The sequence below is a fragment of the Salmo salar genome, chromosome ssa22 (assembly GCF_905237065.1).
Source record: "Salmo salar chromosome ssa22, Ssal_v3.1, whole genome shotgun sequence".
Taxonomy (NCBI): domain Eukaryota; kingdom Metazoa; phylum Chordata; class Actinopteri; order Salmoniformes; family Salmonidae; genus Salmo; species Salmo salar.
In genome coordinates, this window is record NC_059463.1 from 599,640 (window position 1) to 619,116 (window position 19,477).

The following is a 19,477-nucleotide window of genomic DNA, read 5'->3' on the forward strand; positions in this document are numbered from 1 at the left end:
CCCTATTTGGTAAAAGACCAAGTCCATATTATGGCAAGAACAGCTCAAATAAGCAAAGAGAAACGACAGTCCGTCATTACTTTAAGAAATGTCAATCAATTTCAAGAACTTTGAGAGTTTCTCCAAGTGCAGTTGCAAAAACCATCAAGCGTTATGATGAAACTGGCTCTCATGAGAAACCAGCCTCAGAAATTTCAGCCCAAATAAATGTTTCACAGAGTTCAAGTAACAGACACATCTCAACATTAACTGTTCAGAGGAGACTGCGTGAATCAGGCCTTTATGGTCAAATTGCTGCAAAGAAACCACTACTAAAGGACACCAATAATAAGAGGAAACATGCTTGGGCCAAAGAACACGACCAATGGACATTAGACCGGTGGAAATCTGTCCTTTGGTGGTTCCCACCGTGTATGGAGGAGGAGGTGTGGGTGTGCTTTACTGGTGACAATGTGATTTATTTAGAATTCAAGGCACACTTAACCAGCATGTTTACTACAACGTTCTGCAGCGATACGCCATCCCATCTGGTTTGGGTTTAGTGGGACTCATTTGTTTTTCAACAGGACAATGACCAAAAACAGTCTGTGTAAAGGCAATTTGACCAAGAAGGAGAGTGATTGAGTGCTGTATCAGATGACCTGGCCTCCACAATCACCTGACCTCAATGCATTTGAGATGGTTTTGGATGAATTGGACCGCAGAGTGAAGAAAAAGCAGCCAACAAGTGCCCAGCATATGTGGGAACTCCTTCAAGACTGTTGGAAAAGCATTCCAGGTGACTACCTCGTGAAGCTGGTTGAGAGAATACCAAGTGTGCAAATCTGTCAAGGCAAAGGGTGGCACTTTGAAGAATCTCAAATATTAAATATATTCAGATTTTTTTTTAACACTATTTGTTTACTACATGATTCCATATGTGTTATTTCCTAGTTTTGATGTCTTCACTATTATTGTACAATGTAAAAAATAAAGAAAAACATTTGAATGAGTAGGTGTGTCCAAACTTTTGACTAGTACTGTATATAGTGTTGAGTTTAGTCAGCTATTTGAAACATGTCTGAAATGAGTTCTAGGGAGGTTCAAGGTAAGATGTGATCCAGAAATCTACAAGCTACGCAGTTAAAGCATCGTATCACGTCTAAGATACTTCAGATAATGTCTCATCTCAATTAAATACCTATTGTAAGCCTATACAAGGTCTCCCAGTGAATACAGAGTTAAACAAATCAAATGAACAGCGTTATATTTTGTATTTCCTCTTGCAGAGCTATAGGCTTATGCTGCTCTATTAGTATTCCCACCCCACATATCCTCTCACAGTTGTCTCCTTCCTCTCCTCTTGTATCCAGCTGCTCTGCAGGCATTAAAACGGAAGAAACGGTACGAGAAGCAGCTGGGCCAGATCGATGGAACGCTGTCCACCATCGAGTTCCAGAGGGAGGCGCTAGAGAACGCCAACACCAACACCGAAGTGCTGAAGAACATGGGCTTTGCTGCCAAGGCCATGAAGGCAGCCCATGAAAACATGTAAGGGCCACCACCACTTCTGTTTCACAAATGCTCCATGAAAGACACACACACACACACACACACACACACCTCCAAGAATGCAACAGAGTGCCTCTGTTGACCCAGGCCCACATTGTTCTTCTTCATATTTGTCTAGTAAAAAGCACGAGGTGATGCACCCACAAATGTTTGTAGAGGTGTTGACTAACAGAGAGTAAACTCTATGAAAAGAAAGTCACGCACTATATACAGTGCATTTGGAAAGTACTCTGACCCCTTGACCTTTTCCACATTTTGTTACGTTACAGGCCTCTTATAAAATTGATTAAATCTACACACTCATCAATCTACACACAATACCTCATAATGACAACTCAATAAAAAACGGAAATATCATATCAAACTTTATTTGTCACATGCGCCGAATACAACAAGTGTAGACCTTAGCGTGAAATGCTGACTGACAAGCCCTTAACCTGTTGGGGATAGGGGGCAGTATTTACACGGCCGGATAAAAAACGTACCCGATTTAATCTGGTTACTACTCCTGCCCAGTAACTAGAATATGCATATAAGTATTGGCTTTGGATAGAAAACACCCTAAAGTTTCTAAAACTGTTTGAATGGTGTCTGTGAGTATAACAGAACTCATATGGCAGGCAAAAACCTGAGAAGATTCCATACAGGAAGTGACCTGTCTGACAAGTTCTTCTTCATCTTGGCTCTTTTTATTGAAGACTGAGGATCTTTGCTGTAACGTGACACTTCCTACGGCTCCCATAGGCTCTCAGAACCCGGGAAAAAGCTGAATGATATCGAGGCAGCCCCAGGCTGAAACACATTATCGCCTTTGGCAAGTGGCCGATCAGAGGACAATGGGCTTAGGCGCGTACGCAGTCGACCCCATGCTTTATTTTCTTTCGTCTTTTTACCTAAACGCAGATTCCCGGTCGGAATATTATCGCTTTTTTACGAGAAAAATTGCATAAAAATTGATTTTAAACAGCGGTTGACATGCTTCGAAGTACGGTAATGGAATATTTCGATTTTTTTTGTCACGAAATGCGTCGTGCTCGTCACCCTCCTTTACCATTCGGATAGTGTCTTGAACGCACGAACAAAACAGAGGATATTTGGATATAACTATGGATTATTTGGGACCAAACCAACATTTGTTATTGAAGTAGAAGTCCTGGGAGTGCATTCTGACGAAGAACACCAAAGGTAATAACATTTTTCTTATAGTAAATCTGACTTTGGTGAGTGCTAAACTTGCTGGGTGTCTAAATAGCTAGCCCTGTGATGCCGGGCTATCTACTCAGAATATTGCAAAATGTGCTTTCACCGAAAAGCTATTTTAAAATCGGACATATCGAGTGCATAGGGGAGTTCTGTATCTAAAATTCTTAAAATAATTGTTATGCTTTTTGTGAACGTTTATCGTGAGTAATTTAGTAAATTTTTTGTAAATTCACCGGAAGTTTGCGGGGGGTATGCTAGTTCTGAACGCTAGTTGAAGCTCTCGACCCACTACAGCCCCGTCGATGTTAACCTCTCTAGGGTATGTGGGACGAAATCGTCCCACCTACTCAACAGCCAGTGGAATCCCGTGGCGCGATATTCAAATACCTTAGAAATGCTATTACTTTAATTTCTCAAACATATGACTATTTTACACCATTTTAAAGACAAGACTCTCGTTAATCTTACCACACTGTCCGATTTCAAAAAGGCTTTACAACGAAAGCAAAACATTAGATTATGTCAGCAGAGTACCCAGCCAGAAATAATCAGACACCCATTTTTCAAGCTAGCATATAATGTCACATAAACCCAAACGACTGCTAAATGCAGCACTAACCTTTGATGATCTTCATCAGATGACACTCCTAGGACATTGTTATACAATACATGCATGTTTTGTTCAATCAAGTTCATATGTATATCAAAAACCAGCTTTTTACATTAGCATGTGACGTTCAGAACTAGCATTCCCACCGAACACTTCCGGTGAATTTACTAAATTACTCACGATAAACGTTCACAAAAAACATAACAATTATTTTAAGAATTATAGATACAGAACTCCTTTATGCAATCGCGGTGTCCGATTTTAAAATAGCTTTTCGGTGAAAGCACATTTTGCAATATTCTGAGTAGATAGCCCGGCCATCATGGCTAGCTATTTTGACACCCACCAAGTTTGGTACTCACCAAACTCCGATTTACTATAAGAAAAATTGGATTACCTTTGCTGTTCTTCGTCAGAATGCACTCCCAGGACTTCTACTTCAATAACAAATGTTGGTTTGGTTCCAAATAATCCATAGTTATATCCAAATAGCGGCGTTTTGTTGTGCGTTCAAGACACTATCCGAAGGGTAACGAAGGGTGACGTGCCCGGCGCGTTTCGTGACAAACAATTTCAAAATATTCCATTACCGTACTTCGAAGCATGTCAAACGCTGTTTAAAATCAATTTTTATGCCATTTTACTCGTAAAAAAGGGATAATATTCCGACCGGGAGTCATTGTTTTCGTTCAAAGACTGAAAATGTAAACATGGAGTCGTCTCGTCCACGCGCGCACCAGTCTCATTGTTCTCAGATCGACCACTTACCAAATGCGCTACTGTTTTTCAGCCATGGCCTGCAAAGTCATCATTCAACGTTCTGGCGCCTTCTGAGATTCTATGGGAGCGTTAGAAAATGTCACGTTACAGCAGAGATCCCCTGTTTTGGATAGAGATGATCAAGAAGGCTAAGAAATGGTCAGAGAGGGTGCTTCCTGTTTGGAATCTTCTCAGGTTTTGGCCTGCCAAATGAGTTCTGTTATACTCACAGACACCATTCAAACAGTTTTAGAAACTTTGGAGTGTTTTCTATCCAAAGCATAATAATTATATGCATATTCTAGTTTCTGGGCAGGAGTAATAATCAGATTAAATCGGGTACGTTTTTTATCCGGCCGTGAAAATACTGCCCCCTATCCATAACAAGTTAAGTAGACAGTGATAGTAATTGCAATGAGCCCAACAACTTACATAAATACAGGAGTCTTGTAAAGGAGTCTATAGTGTTTCTCCTGTTGGAACACTTTTACAACCAAGTCGACGACTGACGGATTTTAAATGAACAAAATATGTTGGTTGGGTGACTAAACTACATAACGTGTTATCGTGTGTAATGGGCCAATAGAGTCCTCAGACACACGACGCATACAGCAGCAGAACAACGTGTAGTGTTTTTACAAGAGAAGGTAACACTGAAAGCTTCAGTTTACATTATTGACAAGCTATTATCAAGTTACAGACAAACCATGACATTTTCCCCCATTCCATAGTCCCCACATCATGCATTGAGCTAAAAGTTAATTTACCTTAACTTAATTACCTTCGCTATAAAGTAGTGGGTGGTGGTCACGAAGATGACTCAAGAGATTTTAAGACAGGGTGACCATCTTCGATTAAGTTTTCCTCAGCACTCTTGTAAAACCCAAAGTATGACAACACTTCAGATTTGGATCTCTTAGAAGGCTGAAAAATCTCCCGAGCGCTGTCACTGCCTTCCTCCATGTTTTCACACAAAACAAACCCACGTTGCATGCTGCGCCTGCGTCAGACTGTTGCTAACTTTGCTTGATGCTGGACAGTATTTACCGTGAGTTTTTCAAACCGTGGTTATCAAACATGGTTTTAATGATAATTCAAATTTGAAATGGCAATGCTAATTGTCGGGAATTTTACCGTGGTTTATCGTGAAACCGGTAACTGTTTCATCCCTAGTAGTCCGTAATAGTTTTCAAGCCCTGCCACATCCAACGAGCGTCAGAGTCGGTGTAGTAGGATTAAATCTTAATCCTGTATTGACGCTTTGCTTGTTTGATGGTTCGTCTGAGCGCATAGCGGAATTTCTTATAAGCCTCCTGATTAGTGTCCCGCTCCTTGAAAGCGGCAGCTCTAGCCTTTAGTTCGATGCGGATGTTGCCTGTAATCAATGGCTTCTGGTTGGGATATGTACGTACGGTCACTGTGGGGCCGACATCGTCGATTGGTTGATTATTGATGAAGCCGATGACTGAGGTGGTATACTCCTCAATGCTATCGGATGAATCCGGGAACATATTCCAGTCTGTGCTAGCAAAACAGTCCTGTAGCATCTGCGTCATCTGACCACGTTTTCAGTGAGTCACTAGTACTTTCTGCTTTAATTTTTGCTTGTAAGCCGGAATCAAGAGGATAGAATTATGGTCAGATTTGCCAAATGGAGGGCGGGGAAGAGCTTTGTATGCATCTCTGTGTTTGGAGTAAAGGAGGTCTGGAGTTGTTTTTCCTCTGGTTGCACATGTGACATGCTGGTAGAAATGAGTTAAAAGGGATTTAAGTTCCCCTGCATTAACCTGTTGGGGCTAGGGGGCAGTATTTTCACGGCTGGATAAAAAAAACGTACCCGATTTAATCTGGTTACTAATCCTACCCAGTAACTAGAATATGCATATACTTATTATATATGGATAGAAAACACCCTAAAGTTTCTAAAACTATGAATGGTGTCTGTGAGTATAACAGAACTCATTTGGCAGGCAAAACCCTGAGACAGATTCTGACAGGAAGTGGATACCTGATGTGTTGAATTACCTTTAAGCCTATGCCATTGAAACACACAGGGGCTTATTAATGTTTTGGCACTTCCTATTGCTTCCACTCGATGTCACCAGCCTTTACAAAGTGTTTTGAGTCTTCTACTGTGAGATCTGACCGAACAAGAGCCTTGGAACGGTGATGGCCGATTAGACTCTGGCGCGCGAGGTCATGTTGTGTACCCTCGTTCCAATACGTTTTAAAAGAGAATGCATTCGTCCACCTTGAATATTATTCATGTTCTGGTTAAAAAAGGCACTAATGATTTATGCTATACAACGTTTGACATGTTTGAACGAACGTAAATATATTTTTTCCCCTCGTTCATGAAGTGAAGTCCGGCGGGCTTAGATCATGTGCTAACAACACGGAGCTTTTTGGACATAAATGATGAGCTTTTTTTGAACAAAACTACATTCGTTATGGACCTGGGATTCCTGGAAGTGACATCTGATGAAGAGAATCAAAGCTAATGGATTATTTACATAGTATTTTAGATTTTAGATCTCTCCAACATGGCCGTTAGTCTGTATCGCAAAGCGTATTTTTCTGGGCGCAGTGCTCAGATTATTGCAAAGTGTGATTTCCCAGTAAGGTTATTTTTAAATCTGGCAAGTCGATTGCGTTCAAGAGATGTAAATCTATAATTCTTTAAATGACAATATAATATTTTACCAATGTTTTCTAATATTAATTATTTAATTTGTTGTGCTGACTTGACTGCCGGTTATTGGAGGGAAACGATTTCCTGAACATCAACGCCATAGTAAAACGCTGTTTTTGGATATAAATATGAACTTGATAGAACTAAAAATGCATGTATTGTCTAACATAATGTCCTAGGAGTGTCATCTGATGGAGATTGTCAAAGGTTAGTGCATCATTTTAGCTGGTTTTATGGTTTTGGTGACGCCTGTCTTTGAATTGACAAAACATTACACACAGCTATTGTCAATGTACTCTCCTAACATAATCTAACTTTATGCTTTCGCCGTAAAACCTTTTTGAAATCGGACAACGTGGTTAGATTAAGGAGATGTTTATCTTTCAAAGGGTGTAAGATAGTTAGTTGTATGTTTTGAAAAATTTGAATTTTTACATTTATTTGGTTTCAAATTTGCCGCTCTTGAAATGCACCTGCTGTTGATAGGGTGCACCACGGGTGGCACGCTAGCGTCCCACATAGCCCCAAGAGGTTAAAGTCCTCGGCCTCCACTTCTGGATGAGCATTTTCTTGTTTTCTTATGGCCTTATAGAGTTGGTTGAGTGCAGTCTTAGTGCCGGCATCGGTTTGTGGTGGTAAATAGACGGCTACGAATAATATAGATCAAAACTCTCTTGTTAGTGTGGTCTACAGCTTATTATAAGGTACTCTACCTCAGACGAGCAATACGTCGATACTTCTTTAATATTAGACATTGCGCACCCATAGTCTTACCAGACGTAGCTTCTCTGTCCTGCCGGTGTATGGAAAATCCCGCCAGCTCTGTTATCCGTGTTGTCGTTCAGCCACGACTCGGTGAAACATAAGACATTACAGTTTTTAATGTCTTGTTGGTAGGATAATCTTGATTGTAGGTCGATTTTATTTTCCAATGATTGTACGTTGGCCAATAGAACGGATGGCAGTGGGGGTTTACTCGCTCGCTTACGTATTCTCAGAAGGCAGCCCGACCTCCGCTCCCTTTTTCTCTGTCTTTTCTTCACGCAAATGACGGGGATTTGGGCCTGTTCCCGAGAAAGCAGTATATCCTTCCCGTCGGAAGCTTCTTCCAGTTCGAGGTGAATATCACATTTACATAAGTATTCAGACCCAAACATTACATGGAATATCTGAACATCTGAAGAAACTCATAGATACAGTGCATTCAGAAAGTATTCAGACCCCTTTACTTTCCACTTTTTGTTACATTACAGCCTTATCCTAAATTTATTACATCGTTTTTCACCCTCAATCTTCACACAATACCCCATAATGACGAAGCAAAAACAGGTTTTTAGATCTTTTTGCAAATATATTAACAATTAAAAAAACAAATAATACATTAACATAAGTATTCAGACCTTTTACTCAGTACTTTGTTGAAGCACCTTTGGTAGGGATTACAGCCTCGTCTTCTTGGGTATGACACTACAAGCTTGGCACACCTGTATTTGGGGAGTTTCTCCATTCTTCTCTGCAGAACCCCTCAAGCTCTGTCGGGATGGATGGGGAGCGTCGCTGCACAGCTATTTTCAGGTCTCCAGAGATGTTCGATTGGGTTCAAGTTTGGGCTCTGGCTGGGCCACTCAAGGACATTCAGAGACTTGTCCCGAAGCCACTCCTCCATTGTCTTGGCTGTGTGCTTAGGGTCGTTATCCTGTTGGAAGGGGAACCTTCGCCCCAGTCTGAGGTCCTGAGTGCTCTGGAGCAGGTTTTCATTAAGGATCTCTCTGTACTTTGCTTTGTTCATCTTTCCCTTGATCCTGACTAGTCTCACAGTCCCTGGTGCTGAAAAACATCCTCACAGCATTATGCTGCCACCAACAGTTCTTCACCGTAGGGATGGTGCCAGGTTTCCTCCAGACATGTCGCTTGGCATTCAGGCCAAAGAGTGCAATCTTGGTTTTATCAAACAAGATAATCTTGTTTCTCATGGTCTGAGAGTCTTTAGGTCCCTTTTGGCAAACTCCAAGTGGGTTGTCATGTGCCTTTTACTGAGGAGTGGCTTCCGTCTGGCCACTCTACCATAAAGGCCTGATTCGTGGAGTGCTGCAGAGATGGTTGTCCTTCTGGAAGGTTCTCCCATCTCCACAGAAGAACTCTGGAGCTCTGTCAGAGTGACCATAAACATCTCCCTGACCAAGGCTCTCCTTCCCCGATTGCTCAGTTTGGCTGGGCGGCCAGCTCTAGGAAGAGTCTTAGTGGTTCCAAACTTCTTCCATTTAACTTTTTAGGGACAGACGTTCCGCTAGCGGAACGCCTCACCAATATCCAATGGTAGAGCGTGGCGCGAAATACAAATACCTTAAAAATGCTATAACTTCAATTTCTCAAACATATGACTATTTTACACCATTTTAAAGACAAGACTCTCGTTAACCTCTCTAGGGTAGGTGGCACCAAATCGTCCCACCTACGTAACAGCCAGTGTAATCCCGTGGCGCGTTATTCAAAAACCTCAAAAATGCAAAAACTTCAATTTTTCAAACATATGACTATTTTACACCATTTTAAAGACAAGACTCTCGTTAATCTAACCACACTGTCCGATTTCAAAAAGGCTTTACAACGAAAGCAAAACATTAGATTATGTCAGCAGAGTACCCAGCCAGAAATAATCAGACACCCATTTTTCAAGCTAGCATATAATGTCACATAAACCCAAACCACAGCTAAATGCAGCACTAACCTTTGATGATCTTCATCAGATGACAACCCTAGGACATTATGTTATACAATACATGCATGTTTTGTTCAATCAAGTTCATATTTATATCAAAAACCAGCTTTTTACATTAGCATGTGACTAGCATGTGACTAGCATTCCCACCGAACACTTCCGGTGAATTTACTAAATTACTCACGATAAACGTTCACAAAAAGCATAACAATTATTTTAAGAATTATAGATACAGAACTCCTCTATGCACTCGATATGTCCGATTTTAAAATAGCTTTTCGGTGAAAGCACATTTTGCAATATTCTCAGTAGATAGCTAGCCCTGTGATGCCGGGCTATTTAGACACCCAGCAAGTTTAGCACTCACCAAAGTCAGATTTACTATAAGAAAAATGTTATTACCTTTGCTGTCTTCGTCAGAATGCACTCCCAGGACTTCTACTTCAATAACAAATGTTGGTTTGGTTCGAAATAATCCATAGTTATATCCAAACAGCGGCGTTTTGTTCGTGCGTTCAAGACACTATCCGAAAGGGTAAATAAGGGTGACGAGCATGGCGCAATTCGTGACAAAAATTTTCTAAATATTCCATTACCGTACTTCGAAGCATGTCAACCGCTGTTTAAAATTACCACAGATAACACTGCTACTCCTACTGCTCTCTCTTCGTCTGCCCACGTGTTCTCGCATACCCCTAGAGCATCGAGCCAGCGGGGTGGTGGCACTGGAATCCTCATCTCTCCCAAGTGGACATTCTCTCTTTCTCCCCTGACCCATCTGTCTATCTCCTCATTTGAATTCCATGCTGTCACAGTTACCAGCCCTTTCAAGCTTAACATCCTTATCATTTATCGCCCTCCAGGTTCCCTTGGAGAGTTCATCAATGAGCTTGACGCCTTGATAAGTTCCTTTCCTGAGGATGGCTCACCTCTCACAGTTCTGGGTGACTTTAACCTCCCCACGTCTACCTTTGACTCATTCCTCTCTGCCTCCTTCTTTCCACTCCTCTCCTCTTTTGACCTCACCCTCTCACCTTCCCCCCCTACTCACAAGGCAGGCAATACGCTTGACCTCATCTTTACTAGATGCTGTTCTTCCACTAATCTCATTGCAACTCCCCTCCAAGTCTCCGACCACTACCTTGTATCCTTTTCCCTCTCGCTCTCATCCAACACTCTGCCCCTACTCGGATGGTATTGCGCCGTCCCAACCTTCGCTCTCTCTCTCCCGCTACTCTCTCCTTTTCCATCCTATCATCTCTTCCCTCTGCTCAAACCTTCTCCAACCTATCTCCTGATTCTGCCTCCTCAACCCTCCTCTCCTCCCTTTCTGCATCCTTTGATTTTCTCTGTCCCCTATCCTCCAGGCCGGCTAGGTCCTCCTCTCCTGCTCCGTGGCTCGAGGACTCATTGCGAGCTCACAGGACAGGGCTCCGGGCAGCCGAGCGGAAATGGAGGAAAACTCGCCTCCCTGCGGACCTGGCATCCTTTCACTCCCTCCTCTCTACATTTTCCTCTTCTGTCTCTGCTGCTAAAGCCACTTTCTACCACTCTAAATTCCAAGCATCTGCCTCTAACCCTAGGAAGCTCTTTGCCACCTTCTCCTCCCTCCTGAATGTTCCTCCCCCCCTCCTCCCTCTCTGCGGATGACTTCGTCAACCATTTTGAAAAGAAGGTTGACGATATCCGATCCTCGTTTGCTAAGTCAAACGACACCGCTGGTCCTGCTCACACTGCCCTACCCTGTGCTTTGACCTCTTTCTCCCCTCTCTCTCCAGATGAAATCTCGCGTCTTGTGACGGCCGGCCGCCCAACAACCTGCCCACTTGACCCTATCCCCTCCTCTCTTCTCCAGACCATTTCCGGAGACCTTCTCCCCTTCCTCACCTCGCTCATCAACTCATCCTTGACCGCTGGCTACGTCCCTTCCGTCTTCAAGAGAGCGAGAGTTGCACCCCTTCTGAAAAAACCTACACTCGATCCCTCCGATGTCAACAACTACAGACCAGTATCCCTTCTTTCTTTTCTCTCCAAAACTCTTGAACGTGCCGTCCTTGGCCAGCTCTCCTGCTATCTCTCTCAGAATGACCTTCTTGATCCTAATCAGTCAGGTTTCAAGACTGGGCATTCAACTGAGACTGCTCTTCTCTGTGTCACGGAGGCTCTCCGCACTGCTAAAGCTAACTCTCTCTCCTCTGCTCTCATCCTTCTAGACCTATCTGCTGCCTTTGATACTGTGAACCATCAGATCCTCCTCTCCACCCTCTCCGAGTTGGGCATCTCCGGCGCGGCCCACGCTTGGATTGCGTCCTACCTGACAGGTCGCTCCTACCAGGTGGCGTGGCGAGAATCTGTCTCCGCACCATGCGCTCTCACCACTGGTGTCCCCCAGGGCTCTGTTCTAGGCCCTCTCCTATTCTCGCTATACACCAAGTCACTTGGCTCTGTCATATCCTCACATGGTCTCTCCTATCATTGCTATGCAGACGACACACAATTAATCTTCTCCTTTCCCCCTTCTGATAACCAGGCGGCGAATCGCATCTCTGCATGTCTGTCAGACATATCAGTGTGGATGACGGATCACCAGCTCAAGCTGAACCTCGGCAAGACGGAGCTGCTCTTCCTCCCGGAGAAGGACTGCCCGTTCCATGATCTCGCCATCACGGTTGACAACTCCCTTGTGTCCTCCTCCCAGAGTGCTAAGAACCTTGGCGTGATCCTGGACAACACCCTGTCGTTCTCCACTAACATCAAGGCGGTGACCCGATCCTGTAGGTTCATGCTCTACAACATTCGCAGAGTACGACCCTGCCTCACACAGGAAGCGGCGCAGGTCCTAATCCAGGCACTTGTCATCTCCCGTCTGGATTACTGCAACTCGCTGTTGGCTGGGCTCCCTGCCTGTGCCATTAAACCCCTACAACTCATCCAGAACGCCGCAGCCCGTCTGGTGTTCAACCTTCCCAAGTTCTCTCACGTCACCCCGCTCCTCCGCTCTCTCCACTGGCTTCCAGTCGAAGCTCGCATCCGCTACAAGACCATGGTGATTGCCTACGGAGCTGTGAAGGGAACGGCACCTCCATACCTTCAGGCTCTGATCAGGCCCTACACCCAAACAAGGGCACTGCGTTCATCCACCACTGGCCTGCTGGCCCCCCTACCTCTGAGGAAGCACAGTTCCCGCTCAGCCCAGTCAAAACTGTTCGCTGCTCTGGCACCCCAATGGTGGAACAAGCTCCCTCACGACCCCAGGACAGCGGAGTCAATCACCACCTTCCGGAGACACCTGAAACCCCACCTCTTTAAGGAATACCTAGGATAGGATAAAGTAATCCTTCTAACCCCCCCCTAAAAAGATTTAGATGCACTATTGTAAAGTGGTTGTTCCACTGGATATCATAAGGTGAATGCACCATTTTGTAAGTCGCTCTGGATAAGAGCGTCTGCTAAATGACTTAAATGTAAATGTAAAATCAATTTTTATGCCATTTTTCTCATAAAAAAGCGATAATATTCCGACCGGGAATCTGCGTTTAGGTAAACAGACGAAAGAAAATAAAGCATTCGGTCGACTCGGGCACGCGCCTAAGCCCATAGTACTCTGATCGGCCACTTGCCAAAAGCGATAATGTGTTTCAGCCAGAGGCTGCCTCGATATCGCTCTGCTTTTTCCCGGGCTCTGAGAGCCTATGGGAGCCGTAGGAAGTGTCACGTTAGAGCAAAGATCCTCAGTCTTCAATAAAAAGAGCCAAGATGAAACACAACTTCTCAGACAGGCCACTTCCTGCATGGAATCTTCTCAGGTTTTGGCCTGCCATTTGAGTTCTGTTATACTCACAGACACCATTCAAACAGTTTTAGAAACTTTAGGGTGTTTTCTATCCAAAGCCAAATTATATGCATATTCTAGTTACTGGGCAGGAGTAGTAACCATATTAAATCGGGTACGTTTTTTATCCGGCCGTGTCAATACTGCCCCCTAGCCCTAACAGGTTAATCTAACCACATTGTCCGATTTCAAAAAGGCTTTATAGCGAAAGCAAAACATTAGATTATGTCAGGAGAGTAGGTTCATGCTCTACAACATTCGCAGAGTACGACCCTGCCTCACACAGGAAGCGGCGCAGGTCCTAATCCAGGCACTTGTCATCTCCCGTCTGGATTATTGCAACTCGCTGTTGGCTGGGCTCCCTGCCTGTGCCATTAAACCCCTACAACTCATCCAGAACGCCGCAGCCCGTCTGGTGTTCAACCTTCCCAAGTTCTCTCACGTCACCCCGCTCCTCCGCTCTCTCCACTGGCTTCCAGTCGAAGCTCGCATCCGCTACAAGACCATGGTGCTTGCCTACGGAGCTGTGAGGGGAACGGCACCTCCGTACCTTCAGGCTCTGATCAGGCCCTACACCCAAACAAGGGCACTCCGTTCATCCACCTCTGGCCTGCTCGCCTCCCTACCTCTGAGGAAGCACAGTTCCCGCTCAGCCCAGTCAAAACTGTTCGCTGCTCTGGCACCCCAATGGTGGAACAAGCTCCCTCACGACGCCAGGACAGCGGAGTCAATCACCACCTTCCGGAGACACCTGAAACCCCACCTCTTCAAGGAATACCTGGGATAGGATAAAGTAATCCTTCTAACCCCCCCTTAAAAGATTTAGATGCACTATTGTAAAGTGGTTGTTCCACTGGATATTATAAGGTGAATGCACCAATTTGTAAGTCGCTCTGGATAAGAGCGTCTCCTAAATGACTTAAATGTAAATGTACCCAGCCAGAAATAATCACACAGCCATTTTCAAAGCAAGCATATATGTCACAAAAACCAAAACCACAGCTAAATGCAGCACTAACACTCCTAGGACATTATGTTATACAATACATGCATGTTTTGTTCAATCAAGTTCATATTTATATAAAAAAACAGCTTTTTACATTAGCATGTGATGTTCAGAACTACCATACCCACCGCAAACTACCGGTGAATTTACTACATTACTCACGATAAACGTTCACAAAATACGTAACAATTATTTTAAGAATTATAGATACAGAACTCCTTTATGCAATCGCTGTGTCAGATTTTAAAATAGCTTTTCGGCGAAAGCACATTTTGCAATATTCTGAGTAGATAACTCGGCCATCACAGGCTAGCTAATTTGACACCCACCAAGTTTGGTGCTCACTAAACTCAGATTTACTATTAGAAAAATTGGATTACCTTTTCTGTTCTTCGTCAGAATGCACTCCCAGGACTTCTACTTCAACAACAAATGCTGTTTTGTTTCCAAATAATCCATAGTTATATTGAAATGGCTCCGTTTTGTTCGTGCATTCAGGTCACAATCCGAAGGGTGATGCGCGAGCGTATTTCGTGACAAATTTCAAAATATTCCATTACCGTACTTCGAAGCATGTCAAACGCTGTTTAAAATCAATTTGTATGCTATTTTTCTCGTAAAATAGCGACAATATTCCAACCGGGCGACGTTGTATTCATTCAAAGGCTGAAAGAAAAAAATGGAGAATCCTCATGAACGCGCATCTCCAGTGTCACTGTTCCCAGGCTGACCAGTAACAAAATCTCCTGCTGTTCTTCGCCCAGAGACTGCAGACACCTCATTCCACTTTCTGGCGCCTTCTGAGAGCCATTGGAAGCCTTAGAAAATGTCACGTTACAGCACAGATGCTGTATTTTCGATAGAGATGCAACAGAAGGAAAACAAATTGTCAGACAGGGCACTTCCTGTATGGAATCTTCTCGGGTTTTGGCCTGCCATATGAGTTCTGTTTTACTCAGACACCATTCAAACAGTTTTAGAAACTTTAGAGTGTTTTCTATCCAAATATACTAATTATATGCATATTCTAGTTTCTGGGCAGGAGTAGTAACCAGATTAAATTGGGTACGTTTTTTTATCCAGCCCGTGAAAATACTGCCACCTATCCCAAACAGGTTTTAAGAATTATGGAGAACTCTGTTCTTCGGGACCGTCAATGCTGCAGAAATGTTTTGGTACCCTTCCCCAGATCAGTGTCTCGACACAATCCTGTCTCTGAGCTCTACGGCCAATTCCTTTAACATCATGGCTTGGTTTTTGGTCTGACATGCACTGTGAACTGTGGGACCTTATATAGACAGGTGTCATGACCCGCCTCACATTTCCTGGTCTAATCTTGGCAATGCTTTTTATGCACCCTCGTCAAAAGGGGATTGTTTCGTCAGTCTGACATGCTCTCTGAGATGGATTCTCTTATCTCTCCTAAAATCACATTCCTATCTTAACAAAAATACTTTAACCTCTCTAGGGTATGTGGGACGAAATCGTCCCACCTACTCAACAGCCAGTGGAATCCCGTGGCGCGATATTCAAATACCTTAGAAATGCTATTACTTCAATTTCTCAAACATATTACTATTTTACACCATTTTAAAGACAAGACTCTCGTTAATCTAACCACACTGTCCGATTTCAAAAAGGCTTTACAACGAAAGCAAAACATTAGATAATGTCAGCAGAGTACCCAGCCAGAAATAATCAGATACCCATTTTTCAAGCTAGCATATAATGTCACATAAACCCAAACCACAGCTAAATGCAGCACTAACCTTGATGATCTTCGTCAGAATGCACTCCCAGGACTTCTACTTCAATAACAAATGTTGGTTTGGTTCAAAATAATCCATAGTTATGTTCAAATATCCTCTGTTTTGTTCGTGCGTTCAAGACACTATCCGAAGGGTGACGAAGGGTGACGCGCCCGACGCGTTTCGTGACAAAAAATATCGAAATATTCCATTACCGTACTTCGAAGCATGTCAACCGCTGTTTAAAATCAATTTTTATGCAATTTTTCTCGTAAAAAAGCGATAATATTCCGACCGGGAAACCCTGTATTCGGTTAAAAACAAAAAAAGAAAAACATGGTGTCGGCTCGTGCACGCGCCCCCAGTCTCATTGTTCTCTGATCGACCACTATCCAAATGCGCTACTGTTTTTCAGCCATGGCCTGCAAAGTCATCATTCAACGTTTTGCCGCCTTCTGAGAGCCTATGGGAGCCGTAGGAAGTGTCACGTTATAGCAGAGATCCTCACTTTTCAATAAAGAGAGTGTAGAAGGCCAAGAAATGGTCAGAGAGGGCACTTCCTGTTTGGAATCTTCTCAGGTTTTTGCCTGCCATATGAGTTCTGTTATACTCACAGACACCATTCAAACAGTTTTAGAAACTTTAGGGTGTTTTCTATCCAAAGCCAATACTTATATGCATATTCTAGTTACTGGGCAGGAGTAGTAACCAGATTAAATCGGGTACGTTTTTTATCTGGCCGTGTAAATACTGCCCCCTATCCCCAACAGGTTAAGGGCTTGTCAGTCAGCATTTCACGCTAAGGTCTACACTTGTTGTATTCGGCGCATACGTTTTTTATCCGGCCGTGCAAATACTGCCCCCTACCCTAGAGGTTAATCATTTTTCATAATAAATGCACAACGTATTGGATGGAAACGTGACAGATAAAGGGGATATACATTCCAAGTTACAGTATTTTGTCCCTACAATTTTTTATGACATCACAAAATGAAAACCCATATGAGTTTTCTATAGTTCCCCATGGACCATTCCCCACATTGTTAGAAATATTGTTCCATTATCCACGTTTGACCGTGTTAGAGTTGAAAAGGGAAAACTGTCTGTGAAACATAGTCATTCCTTTTGTTGATACTTAAGGGGGAGAAAGTGCCTTCTACTTAAATTTACGACCGGGTGTGGAGGTGTCAAAACCCCCACACCAGTTCCCTCCTCCCCTCTGAGGGTGAGAGAAGGTCTGGTTATTGTCAGCCATTGCCAAGCTGATCTGATCCATTGTCCAATCAATTGAATTTTCCACAGCTGGACTCCAATCAAGTTGTAGAAACATCTCAAGGATGGTCAATGGAAACAGGATGCACCTGTTAAGTTAAAGCTACATTTCGAGTATCATAGCAAAGGGTCTGATTACTTATGGAAATAAGGTATTTCAGTTTTTAATTTTTAATAAATGTGCAAAAAAAAAAATGTTTTCACTTTGTTGTTATGGGGTATTGTGTTTTAGATTGATGGGGGGGGAAATTATTTAATACATTTTAGAGGAAGGCTGTAAATGAACAAAATGTGGAAAAAGTCACTGGGTCTCAACTGGTCTGAATGCTTTCCAAATGCACTGCATCAGGGATTCTTGAATGTCAGGACAATTCACATTTAGGGGGATTGTATGAGGGGAAAGCTTAGCTTTTGGAATTTTCTAAATATTTTCAATATTATTCATTTCCATGTTTTTATTTTTTATTTATTTCACCTTTATTTAACCAGGTAGGCAAGTTGAGAACAAGTTCTCATTTACAATTGCGACCTGGCCAAGATAAAGCAAAGCAGTTCGACAACATACAAAAACACAGAGTTACACATGGAGTAAAAACAACATACAATCAATGATACAATAGAAAAAAAATAAGACTATATACAATGTGAGCAAATGATGTGAGATAAGGGAGGTAAAGGCAAAAAAGGCCATGGTGGCAGAGTAAATAAAGTATAGCAAGTAAAACACTGGAATGGTAGATTTGTTATTTGAAGAAAGTTCAAAGTTAAAATATAAATAATATGGTGCAAAGGAGCAAAATAAATAAATAAAGTAGGGGAAGAGGTAGTAGTTTGGGCAAAATTATAGATGGGCTATGTACAGGTGCAGTGATCTGGGAGCTGCTCTGATAGCTGGTGCTTAAAGCTAGTGAGGGAGATAAGTGTTTCCAGTTTCAGAGATGTTTGTAGTTCGTTCCAGTCATTGGCAGCAGAGAACTGGAAGGAGAGACGACCAAAGGAGGAGTTCGCTTTAGGGGTGACCAGAGAGATATACCTGCTGGAGCGCGTGCTACAGGTGGGTGCTGCTATGGTGACCAGTGAGCGGAGATAAGGGGGGACTTTACCTAGCAGGGTCTTGTAGATGACCTGGAGCCAATGTATTTGGCGACGATTATGAAGCGAAGGCCAGCCAACGAGAGCGTACAGGTCGCAGTGGTGGGTAGTATATGGGGCTTTGGTGACAAAACGGATGGCACTGTGATAGAGTGCATCCAGCTTGTTGAGTAGGGTATTGGAGGCTATTTTGTAAATGACATCGCCGAAGTCGAGGATTGGTAGGATGGTCAGTTTTACGAGGGTAAGTTTGGCAGCATGAGTGAAGGATGCTTTGTTTTGCGAAATAGGAAGCCAATTCTAGATTTAACTTTGGATTGGAGATGATTGATGTGAGTCTGGAAGGAGAGTTTACAGTCTAACCAGACACCTAGGTATTTGTAGTTGTCCACAAATTCTAAGTCAGAACCGTCCAGAGAAGTGATGCTGGACAGGCGGGCAGGTGCAGGCAGCGATCGGTTGAAGAGCATGCATTTAGTTTTACTTGTATTTAGGAGCAGTTGGAGACCACGGAAGGAGAGTTGTATGGCATTGAAGCTCGTCTGGAGGGTTGTTAACAGTGTCCAAAGAAGGGCCAGAAGTATACAGAATGGTGTCGTCTGCGTAGAGGTGGATCAGAGATTCACCAGCAGCAAGAGCGACATCATTGATGTATATAGAGAAAAGAGTTGGCCCAAGAATTGAACCCTGTGGTACCCCCATAGAGACTGCTAGAGGTCCGGACAGCAGGCCCTCCGATTTGACACACTGAACTCTATCAGAGAAGTAGTTGGTGAACCAGGCGACGCAATCGTTTGAGAAACCAAGGCTACTGAGTCTGCCGATGAGGATGTGGTGATTAACAGAGTCAAAAGCTTTGGCCAGGTCAATGAATTCGGCAGCACAGTATTGTTTCTTATCGATGGCGGTTACGATGTCGTTTAGGACCTTGAGCGTGGCTGAGGTGCACCCATGACCAGCTCTGAAACCAGATTGCATAGCGGAGAGGGTGCG

General features: G+C 43.4%; 1 protein-coding gene across 1 annotated transcript in view; it reads left to right on the forward strand.

Moving 5' to 3' along the window:
• LOC106582625 (charged multivesicular body protein 4b) overlaps positions 1 to 19,477 on the forward strand; it is a 52,704-nt gene that overhangs the window by 27,972 nt on the left and 5,255 nt on the right. Inside the window, exon 2 of the mRNA XM_014165851.2 lies at positions 1,353 to 1,530. Coding sequence (XP_014021326.1) covers positions 1,353 to 1,530 — 178 coding nt within the window. The remainder of the gene's footprint in view (positions 1 to 1,352; positions 1,531 to 19,477) is intronic.